General features: G+C 47.4%; 1 protein-coding gene across 1 annotated transcript in view; it reads right to left on the reverse strand.

Moving 5' to 3' along the window:
• LOC144954027 (CAP-Gly domain-containing linker protein 3-like) overlaps positions 1 to 12,325 on the reverse strand; it is a gene marked incomplete at its 3' end in the record, with an annotated part of 35,949 nt that overhangs the window by 4,854 nt on the left and 18,770 nt on the right. The window contains exon 3 of the mRNA XM_078884609.1: positions 9,590 to 9,751. Coding sequence (XP_078740735.1) covers positions 9,590 to 9,751 — 162 coding nt within the window. The remainder of the gene's footprint in view (positions 1 to 9,589; positions 9,752 to 12,325) is intronic.

The raw sequence follows: 12,325 nt of genomic DNA on the forward strand, positions 1-12,325 counted from the left end.
AGACACAGAGAGACACAGAGACACACAGAGAGACACACAGAGACACACAGTGACACACAGAGACACACAGTGACACAGAGACACACAGAGACACAGAGACACACAGAGACACAGAGACACACAGAGACACACAGAGACACAGAGAGAGACACGCAGAGAGACACAGTGAGACACGGAGACAGAGAGAGACACACAGAGAGAGACACGGCGCGTTCAGATCTAGAGAGAGACACACAGAGAGACACGGCGCGTTCAGATCTAGAGACACACAGTGAGACACAGAGACACAGAGAGACAGAGAGAGACAGAGAGAGACAGAGAGTGAGTGAGCGAGTGAGCGAGTGACTGAGTGAGTGACTGAGTGACTGAGTGAGTGACTGAGTGAGTGAGTGACTGAGTGAGTGGCTGAGTGACTGACTGAGTGACTGAGTGAGTGAGTGAGTAACTGAGTGAGTGACTGAGTAACTGAGTGAGTAACTGAGTGACTGAGTGAGTGAGTGACTGAGTGAGTGAGTAACTGAGCGAGTGAGTAACTGAGTGAGTGAGTAACTGAGTGAGTGAGTGACTGAGTGAGTGAGTGACTGAGTGAGTGACTGAGTGAGTAACTGAGTGACTGAGTGAGTGACTGAGTGAGTGAGTGACTGAGTGAGTGACTGAGTGAGTGACTGAGTAACTGAGTGAGTGAGTGACTGAGTGAGTGAGTGACTGAGTGAGTGACTGAGTGAGTAACTGAGTGACTGAGTGAGTGACTGAGTGAGTGAGTGACTGAGTGAGTGACTGAGTGAGTGAGTGACTGAGTGAGTGACTGAGTAACTGAGCGAGTGAGTAACTGAGTGAGTGAGTAACTGAGTGAGTGAGTGACTGAGTGAGTGAGTGACTGAGTGAGTGACTGAGTGAGTAACTGAGTGACTGAGTGAGTGACTGAGTGAGTGAGTGACTGAGTGAGTGACTGAGTGAGTGACTGAGTAACTGAGTGAGTGAGTGACTGAGTGAGTGAGTGACTGAGTGAGTGACTGAGTGAGTAACTGAGTGACTGAGTGAGTGACTGAGTGAGTGAGTGACTGAGTGAGTGACTGAGTGAGTGAGTGACTGAGTGAGTGACTGAGTGAGTGAGTGACTGAGTGAGTGGCTGAGTGACTGACTGAGTGACTGAGTGAGTGAGTGACTGAGTGAGTGACTGAGTGACTGAGTGAGTGAGTGACTGAGCGAGTGAGTGACTGAGTGACTGACTGAGTGACTGAGTGAGTGAGTGACTGAGCGAGTGAGTGAGCGAGTGACTGAGTGAGTGACTGAGTGACTGAGTGAGTGACTGAGTGAGTGAGTGACTGAGTGAGTGACTGAGTAACTGAGCGAGTGAGTAACTGAGTGAGTGAGTAACTGAGTGAGTGAGTGACTGAGTGAGTGAGTGACTGAGTGAGTGACTGAGTGAGTAACTGAGTGACTGAGTGAGTGACTGAGTGAGTGAGTGACTGAGTGAGTGACTGAGTGACTGAGTAACTGAGTGAGTGAGTGACTGAGTGAGTGAGTGACTGAGTGAGTGACTGAGTGAGTAACTGAGTGACTGAGTGAGTGACTGAGTGAGTGAGTGACTGAGTGAGTGACTGAGTGAGTGAGTGACTGAGTGAGTGACTGAGTAACTGAGCGAGTGAGTAACTGAGTGAGTGAGTAACTGAGTGAGTGAGTGACTGAGTGAGTGAGTGACTGAGTGAGTGACTGAGTGAGTAACTGAGTGACTGAGTGAGTGACTGAGTGAGTGAGTGACTGAGTGAGTGACTGAGTGAGTGACTGAGTAACTGAGTGAGTGAGTGACTGAGTGAGTGAGTGACTGAGTGAGTGACTGAGTGAGTAACTGAGTGACTGAGTGAGTGACTGAGTGAGTGAGTGACTGAGTGAGTGACTGAGTGAGTGAGTGACTGAGTGAGTGACTGAGTGAGTGAGTGACTGAGTGAGTGGCTGAGTGACTGACTGAGTGACTGAGTGAGTGAGTGACTGAGTGAGTGACTGAGTGACTGAGTGAGTGAATGACTGAGCGAGTGAGTGACTGAGTGACTGACTGAGTGACTGAGTGAGTGAGTGACTGAGCGAGTGAGTGAGCGAGTGACTGAGTGAGTGACTGAGTGACTGAGTAACTGAGTGAGTAACTGAGTGAGTGGCTGAGTGACTGACTGAGTGACTGAGTGAGTGGCTGAGTGACTGACTGAGTGACTGAGTGAGTGAGTGACTGAGTGAGTGACTGAGTGACTGAGTGAGTGAGTGACTGAGCGAGTGAGTGACTGAGTGACTGACTGAGTGACTGAGTGAGTGAGTGACTGAGCGAGTGAGTGAGCGAGTGACTGAGTGAGTGACTGAGTGACTGAGTGACTGAGTGACTGAGTGAGTGAGTGACTGAGTGAGTGACTGAGTGACTGAGTGAGTGAGTGACTGAGCGAGTGAGTGACTGAGTGACTGACTGAGTGACTGAGTGAGTGAGTGACTGACTGAGTGAGTGAGCGAGTGACTGAGTGAGTGACTGAGTAACTGAGTGAGTAACTGAGTGACTGAGTGAGTGACTGAGTGAGTGAGTGACTGAGTGAGTGGCTGAGTGACTGACTGAGTGACTGAGTGAGTGAGTGACTGAGTGAGTGAGTGACTGAGTGAGTGAGTGACTGAGTGAGTGAGTGACTGAGTGAGTAACTGAGTGACTGAGTGAGTGACTGAGTGAGTGAGTGACTGAGTGAGTGACTGAGTGAGTGAGTGACTGAGTGAGTGACTGAGTGAGTGACTGAGTGAGTGGCTGAGTGACTGACTGAGTGAGTGAGTGACTGAGTGAGTGACTGAGTGACTGAGTGAGTGAGTGACTGAGCGAGTGAGTGACTGAGTGACTGACTGAGTGACTGAGTGAGTGAGTGACTGAGCGAGTGAGTGAGCGAGTGACTGAGTGAGTGACTGAGTGACTGAGTAACTGAGTGAGTAACTGAGTGAGTGGCTGAGTGACTGACTGAGTGACTGAGTGAGTGGCTGAGTGACTGACTGAGTGACTGAGTGACTGAGTGAGTGACTGAGTGACTGAGTGAGTGAGTGACTGAGCGAGTGAGTGACTGAGTGACTGACTGAGTGACTGAGTGAGTGAGTGACTGAGCGAGTGAGTGAGCGAGTGACTGAGTGAGTGACTGAGTGACTGAGTGACTGAGTGACTGAGTGAGTGAGTGACTGAGTGAGTGACTGAGTGACTGAGTGAGTGAGTGACTGAGCGAGTGAGTGACTGAGTGACTGACTGAGTGACTGAGTGAGTGAGTGACTGACTGAGTGAGTGAGCGAGTGACTGAGTGAGTGACTGAGTAACTGAGTGAGTAACTGAGTGACTGAGTGAGTGACTGAGTGAGTGAGTGACTGAGTGAGTGGCTGAGTGACTGACTGAGTGACTGAGTGAGTGACTGAGTGAGTGACTGAGTGACTGAGTGAGTGAGTGACTGAGCGAGTGAGTGACTGAGTGACTGACTGAGTGACTGAGTGAGTGAGTGACTGAGCGAGTGAGTGAGCGAGTGACTGAGTGAGTGACTGAGTGACTGAGTGACTGAGTGACTGAGTGAGTGAGTGACTGAGTGAGTGACTGAGTGACTGAGTGAGTGAGTGACTGAGCGAGTGAGTGACTGAGTGACTGACTGAGTGACTGAGTGAGTGAGTGACTGAGTGAGTGAGTGACTGAGTGAGTGACTGAGTGAGTAACTGAGTGACTGAGTGAGTGACTGAGTGAGTGAGTGACTGAGTGAGTGACTGAGTGAGTGAGTGACTGAGTGAGTGACTGAGTGAGTGAGTGACTGAGTGAGTGGCTGAGTGACTGACTGAGTGACTGAGTGAGTGAGTGACTGAGTGAGTGACTGAGTGACTGAGTGAGTGAGTGACTGAGCGAGTGAGTGACTGAGTGACTGACTGAGTGACTGAGTGAGTGAGTGACTGAGCGAGTGAGTGAGCGAGTGACTGAGTGAGTGACTGAGTGACTGAGTAACTGAGTGAGTAACTGAGTGAGTGGCTGAGTGACTGACTGAGTGACTGAGTGAGTGGCTGAGTGACTGACTGAGTGACTGAGTGAGTGAGTGACTGAGTGAGTGACTGAGTGACTGAGTGAGTGAGTGACTGAGCGAGTGAGTGACTGAGTGACTGACTGAGTGAGTGAGTGAGTGAGTGACTGAGCGAGTGAGTGAGCGAGTGACTGAGTGAGTGACTGAGTGACTGAGTGACTGAGTGACTGAGTGAGTGAGTGACTGAGTGAGTGACTGAGTGACTGAGTGAGTGAGTGACTGAGCGAGTGAGTGACTGAGTGACTGACTGAGTGACTGAGTGAGTGAGTGACTGACTGAGTGAGTGAGCGAGTGACTGAGTGAGTGACTGAGTAACTGAGTGAGTAACTGAGTGACTGAGTGAGTGACTGAGTGAGTGAGTGACTGAGTGAGTGGCTGAGTGACTGACTGAGTGACTGAGTGAGTGAGTGACTGAGTGAGTGACTGAGTGACTGAGTGAGTGAGTGACTGAGCGAGTGAGTGACTGAGTGACTGACTGAGTGACTGAGTGAGTGAGTGACTGAGCGAGTGAGTGAGCGAGTGACTGAGTGAGTGACTGAGTGACTGAGTGACTGAGTGACTGAGTGAGTGAGTGACTGAGTGAGTGACTGAGTGAGTGAGTGACTGAGCGAGTGAGTGACTGAGTGACTGACTGAGTGACTGAGTGAGTGACTGACTGAGTGAGTGAGCGAGTGACTGAGTGAGTGACTGAGTAACTGAGTGAGTAACTGAGTGACTGAGTGAGTGACTGAGTGAGTGAGTGACTGAGTGAGTGGCTGAGTGACTGACTGAGTGACTGAGTGAGTGAGTGACTGAGTGAGTGACTGAGTGACTGAGTGAGTGAGTGACTGAGCGAGTGAGTGACTGAGTGACTGACTGAGTGACTGAGTGAGTGAGTGACTGAGCGAGTGAGTGAGCGAGTGACTGAGTGAGTGACTGAGTGACTGAGTGACTGAGTGACTGAGTGAGTGACTGAGTGAGTGACTGAGTGACTGAGTGAGTGAGTGACTGAGCGAGTGAGTGACTGAGTGACTGACTGAGTGACTGAGTGAGTGACTGACTGAGTGAGTGAGCGAGTGACTGAGTGAGTGACTGAGTAACTGAGTGAGTAACTGAGTGACTGAGTGAGTGACTGAGTGAGTGACTGAGTGAGTGGCTGAGTGACTGAGTGAGTGAGTAGCTGAGTGACTGAGTGAGTGAGTAACTGAGTGAACGAGTAGGTAAGTGATTGAGTGACTGAGTGACTGAGTGAGTGAATGAGTGAGTGACTGAGTGAGTGAGTGAGTGACCGAGTGAGTGAGTGACTGAGTGAGTGAGTGACTGAGTGAGTGAGTGACTAAGTGAGTGAGTGATTGAGTGAGTGAGTGACTGAGTAGGTGACTGACTGAGTGAGCGAGTGAGTGAGTGAGCGAGAGAGTGAGTGACTGAGTGAGTGAGTGACTGAGTGACTGACTGAGTGAGTGAGTGACTGACTGAGTGAGTGAGTGACTGAGTGACTGAGTGAGTGATTGAGTGACTGACTGAGCGAGTGAGTGATTGAGTGATTGAGTGATTGAGCGAGCGAGCGAGTAAGCGAGTGAGCGAGTGACTGACTAACTGACTAACTAACTGACTAACTAACTAACTGACTAACTAACTAACTAACTGACTAACTAACTAACTGACTGACTAACTAACTAACTGACTAACTAACTAACTGACTGACTAACTAACTAACTGACTGACTGACTAACTAACTAACTGACTGACTAACTAACTAACTAACTGACTGACTAACTAACTAACTGACTAACTAACTAACTAACTGACTAACTAACTAACTGACTGACTAACTAACTAACTGACTAACTAACTAACTGACTGACTAACTAACTAACTGACTGACTGACTAACTAACTAACTGACTGACTAACTAACTAACTAACTGACTGACTAACTAACTAACTAACTGACTGACTAACTAACTGACTAACTGACTAACTGACTGACTAACTAACTAACTGACTGACTAACTAACTAACTGACTAACTAACTAACTAACTAACTGACTAACTGACTAACTAACTAACTGACTAACTAACTGATTTACTAACTGACTAACTAACTAACTGACTAACTAACTGACTAACTGACTAACTAACTGACTAACTAACTGACTGACTAACTGACTAACTAACTAACTAACTGACTAACTAACTGACTGACTGACTAACTAACTAACTGACTGACTAACTAACTAACTGACTGACTAACTGACTAACTAACTGACTAACTAACTGACTGACTGACTGACTAACTAACTGACTAACTGACTAACTGACTGACTAACTAACTGACTAACTAACTAACTGACTAACTAACTAAGTAACTGACTGACTAACTAACTAACTGACTAACTAACTGACTGACTAACTAACTAACTGCCTGACTAACTAACTAACTAACTAACTAACTGACTGACTAACTAACTGACTAACTGACTAACTAACTAACTAACTGACTGACTAACTAACTGACTAACTAACTAACTAACTAACTGACTAACTGACTGACTAACTAACTAACTGACTGACTAACTAACTAACTAACTGACTGACTAACTAACTGACTAACTAACTAACTAACTAACTAACTGACTGACTAACTAACTGACTAACTAACTAACTAACTAACTGACTAACTGACTGACTAACTAACTAACTGACTGACTAACTAACTAACTAACTAACTGACTAACTAACTAACTGACTAACTAACTAACTGACTAACTAACTGACTAACTGACTAACTGACTAACTAACTAACTAACTGACTAACTAACTGACTAACTGACTAACTAACTAACTAACTGACTAACTAACTAACTAACTAACTGACTGACTAACTAACTAACTAACTGACTGACTAACTAACTAACTGACTAACTAACTAACTGACTAACTAACTGACTAACTGACTAACTAACTAACTAACTGACTAACTGACTAACTAACTAACTGACTAACTAACTGATTTACTAACTGACTAACTAACTAACTGACTAACTAACTGACTAACTAACTGACTGACTAACTAACTGACTAACTAACTAACTGACTAACTAACTGACTGACTGACTAACTAACTAACTGACTAACTAACTAACTGACTGACTAACTAACTAACTGACTAACTAACTAACTAACTGACTAACTGACTAACTAACTAACTGACTAACTAACTGATTTACTAACTGACTAACTAACTAACTGACTAACTAACTGACTAACTAACTGACTGACTAACTAACTGACTAACTAACTAACTGACTAACTAACTGACTGACTGACTAACTAACTAACTGACTAACTAACTAACTGACTGACTAACTAACTAACTAACTAACTAACTAACTGACTGACTGACTAACTAACTAACTAACTGACTGACTAACTAACTGACTAACTGACTAACTGACTGACTAACTAACTAACTGACTGACTAACTAACTAACTGACTAACTGACTAACTAACTAACTGACTAACTAACTAACTGACTAACTAACTGACTAACTAACTAACTGACTAACTAACTGATTTACTAACTGACTAACTAACTAACTGACTAACTAACTGACTAACTAACTGATTTACTAACTGACTAACTGACTAACTAACTAACTAACTGACTAACTAACTAACTGACTAACTAACTGATTTACTAACTGACTAACTAACTAACTGACTAACTAACTGACTAACTGACTAACTAACTGACTAACTAACTGACTGACTAACTAACTGACTAACTAACTAACTGACTAACTAACTGACTGACTGACTAACTAACTAACTGACTGACTAACTAACTAACTGACTGACTAACTGACTAACTAACTGACTGACTAACTAACTAACTGACTGACTAACTGACTAACTAACTGACTAACTAACTAACTAACTGACTGACTAACTGACTAACTAACTAACTAACTGACTAACTGACTAACTAACTAACTAACTAACTGACTAACTAACTAACTGACTGACTAACTGACTAACTGACTAACTAACTGACTAACTGACTGACTAACTGACTAACTAACTAACTAACTAACTAACTGACTAACTAACTGACTAACTGACTAACTAACTAACTGACTAACTAACTGACTGACTAACTGACTAACTAACTAACTAACTGACTAACTGACTGACTAACTGACTAACTAACTAACTAACTGACTGACTAACTAACTAACTAACTGACTGACTAACTGACTAACTAACTAACTGACTAACTGACTGACTGACTAACTAACTAACTGACTGACTAACTGACTAACTAACTAACTAACTAACTGACTAACTGACTGACTAACTGACTAACTAACTAACTAACTGACTGACTGACTAACTAACTAACTAGCTAACTAACTGACTGACTAACTGACTAACTAACTAACTGACTAACTGACTAACTGACTAACTAACTGACTAACTGACTAACTGACTAACTAACTAACTAACTAACTAACTAACTAACTAACTGACTGACTAACTGACTAACTAACTAACTGACTGACTAACTGACTAACTAACTAACTAACTGACTGACTAACTGACTAACTAACTAACTAACTGACTAACTGACTGACTAACTAATTAACTAACTGACTGACTAACTGACTAACTAACTGACTAACTGACTAACTGACTAACTAACTAACTAACTGACTAACTGACTGACTAACTAACTAACTAACTGACTGACTAACTGTCTAACTAACTAACTGACTAACTGACTAACTGACTAACTGACTAACTGACTAACTGACTAACTAACTAACTGACTAACTCACTGACTAACTGACTAACTGACTAACTAACTAACTGACTAACTCACTGACAAACTGACTGACTAACTAACTGACAAACTAACTAACTAACTAACTAACTGACTAACTGACTGACTGACTAACTAACTGACTAACTAACTAACTGACTGACTAACTAACTAACTGACTGACTAACTAACTGACTAACTAACTAACTGACTGACTAACTAACTGACTAACTAACTGACTGACTGACTGACTGACTAACTAACTGACTCACTAACTAACTGACTGACTAACTAACTAACTGACTGACTAACTAACTGACTAACTAACTAACTGACTGACTAACTAACTGACTAACTAACTGACTGACTGACTAACTAACTGACTGACTGACTGACTGACTAACTAACTAACTGACTAACTGACTAACTAACTAACTGATTGACTAACTAACTAACTAACTGACTGACTGACTGACTAACTAACTGACTGACTGACTAACTAACTAACTGACTGACTAACTAACTGACTAACTAACTGACTGACTAACTAACTAACTAACTGACTGACTAACTAACTGACTAACTAACTGACTGACTAACTAACTAACTGACTAACTGACTAACTAACTGACTAACTAACTAACTGACTGAGTGAGTGATTGAGTGACTGACTGACTGAGTGACTGACTGACTAACTAACTGACTGACTAACTGACTTAGCAGGTACCTGGCGGGTTGATGCTGAGAGCCAGCACCCTGACGAGTGCAGGGCTGTCAAAGTAGGCAGCGTAGTGCAGGGCGTTCATGTCCGTCCAACGGCAGCGCACGGCTGGGTCGGCTCCCAGCTCAAGGAGTCGCTGGGCCAGGCGCCCTGCAGCCTCGGGACACCCTGCGGGCAGGAGGGGAACACACACAGGTCGAGACGGGGTCACCATCAGGTGAGATGTTGACTGCCTCGCCTGGTACGCAGGAGGTCGTGGGTTCGATCCCGACCCTGATGAGATGTTGACTGCCTCGCCTGGTGCGCAGGAGGTCGTGGGTTCGATCCCGACCCTGAAGAGATGTTGACTGCCTCGCCTGGTACGCAGGAGGTCGTGGGTTCGATCCCGACCCTGATGAGATGTTGACTACCTCGCCTGGTACGCAGGAGGTCGTGGGTTCGATCCCGACCCTGGTGAGATGTTGACTACCTCGCCTGGTGTACAGGAGGTCGTGGGTTCGATCCCGACCCTGATGAGATGTTGACTGCCTCGCCTGGTATGCAGGAGGTCGTGGGTTCGATCCCGACCCTGATGAGATGTTGACTGCCTCGCCTGGTACGCAGGAGGTCGTGGGATCGATCCCGACCCTGATGAGATGTTGACCACCTCGCCTGGTACGCAGGAGGTCGTGGGATCGATCCCGACCCTGATGAGATGTTGACTGCCTCGCCTGGTACGCAGGAGGTCGTGGGTTCGATCCCGACCCTGATGAGATGTTGACTGCCTCGCCTGGTACGCAGGAGGTCGTGGGTTCGATCCCGACCCTGGTGAGATGTTGACTGCCTCGCCTGGTGTACAGGAGGTCGTGGGTTCAATCCCGATCCTGATGAGATGTTGACTACCTCGCCTGGTACACAGGAGGTCGTGGGTTCGATCCCGACCCTGGTGAGATGTTGACTGCCTCGCCTGGTGTACAGGAGGTCGTGGGTTCGATCCCGACCCTGATGAGATGTTGACTACCTCGCCTGGTACGCAGGAGGTCGTGGGTTCGATCCCGACCCTGATGAGATGTTGACTACCTCGCCTGGTGTACAGGAGGTCGTGGGTTCGATCCCGACCCTGATGAGATGTTGACTGCCTCGCCTGGTACACAGGAGGTCGTGGGTTCGATCCCGACCCTGATGAGATGTTGACTGCCTCGCCTGGTACGCAGGAGGTCGTGGGATCGATCCCGACCCTGATGAGATGTTGACTGCCTCGCCTGGTACACAGGAGGTCGTGGGTTCGATCCCGACCCTGATGAGATGTTGACTGCCTCGCCTGGTACGCAGGAGGTCGTGGGATCGATCCCGACCCTGATGAGATGTTGACTACCTCGCCTGGTACGCAGGAGGTCGTGGGTTCGATCCCGATCCTGATGAGATGTTGACTGCCTCGCCTGGTACGCAGGAGGTCGTGGGATCGATCCCGACCCTGATGAGATGTTGACTGCCTCGCCTGGTACGCAGGAGGTCGTGGGTTCGATCCCGACCCTGATAAGATGTTGACTGCCTCGCCTGGTGTACAGGAGGTCGTGGGTTCGATCCCGACCCTGATGAGATGTTGACTGCCTCGCCTGGTACGCAGGAGGTCGTGGGATCGATCCCGACCCTGATGAGATGTTGACTACCTCGCCTGGTACGCGGGAGGTCGTGGGATCGATCCCGACCCTGATGAGATGTTGACTACCTCGCCTGGTACGCGGGAGGTCGTGGGATCGATCCCGACCCTGATGAGATGTTGACTGCCTCGCCTGGTACGCGGGAGGTCGTGGGATCGATCCCGACCCTGATGAGATGTTGACTACCTCGCCTGGTACGCAGGAGGTCGTGGGTTCGATCCCGACCCTGGTGAGATGTTGACTACCTCGCCTGGTACACAGGAGGTCGTGGGTTCGATCCCGACGCTGGTGAGATGTTGACTACCTCGCCTGGTACGCAGGAGGTCGTGGGTTCGATCCCGATCCTGATGAGATGTTGACTACCTCGCCTGGTACGCAGGAGGTCGTGGGTTCAATCCCGATCCTGATGAGATGTTGACTACCTCGCCTGGTACGCAGGAGGTCGTAGGTTCGATCCCGACCCTGATGAGATGTTGACTACCTCGCCTGGTACACAGGAGGTCGTGGGATCGATCCCGATCCTGATGAGATGTTGACTACCTCGCCTGGTACACAGGAGGTCGTGGGTTCGATCCCGATCCTGATAAGATGTTGACTGCCTCGCCTGGTACACAGGAGGTCGTGGGATCGATCCCGATCCTGATGAGATGTTGACTACCTCGCCTGGTACGCAGGAGGTCGTGGGTTCAATCCCGATCCTGATGAGATGTTGACTACCTCGCCTGGTACACAGGAGGTCGTGGGATCGATCCCGATCCTGATGAGATGTTGACTACCTCGCCTGGTACCGAGGAGGTCGTGGGTTCGATCCCGATCCTGGTGAGATGTTGACTGCCTCGCCTGGTACGCAGGAGGTCGTGGGATCGATCCCGACCCTGGTGAGATGTTGACTGCCTCGCCTGGTACGCAGGAGGTCGTGGGATCGATCCCGACCCTGGTGAGATGTTGACTGCCTCGCCTGGTACGCAGGAGGTCGTGGGTTCGATCCCGACCCTGGTGAGATGTTGACTGCCTCGCCTGGTACGCAGGAGGTCGTGGGTTCGATCCCGACCCTGGTGAGATGTTGACTGCCTCGCCTGGTACGCAGGAGGTCGTGGGATCG

This window comes from Lampetra fluviatilis, unplaced genomic scaffold, assembly GCF_964198595.1.
Source record: "Lampetra fluviatilis unplaced genomic scaffold, kcLamFluv1.1 SCAFFOLD_648, whole genome shotgun sequence".
Taxonomy (NCBI): Eukaryota; Metazoa; Chordata; class Hyperoartia; order Petromyzontiformes; family Petromyzontidae; genus Lampetra; species Lampetra fluviatilis.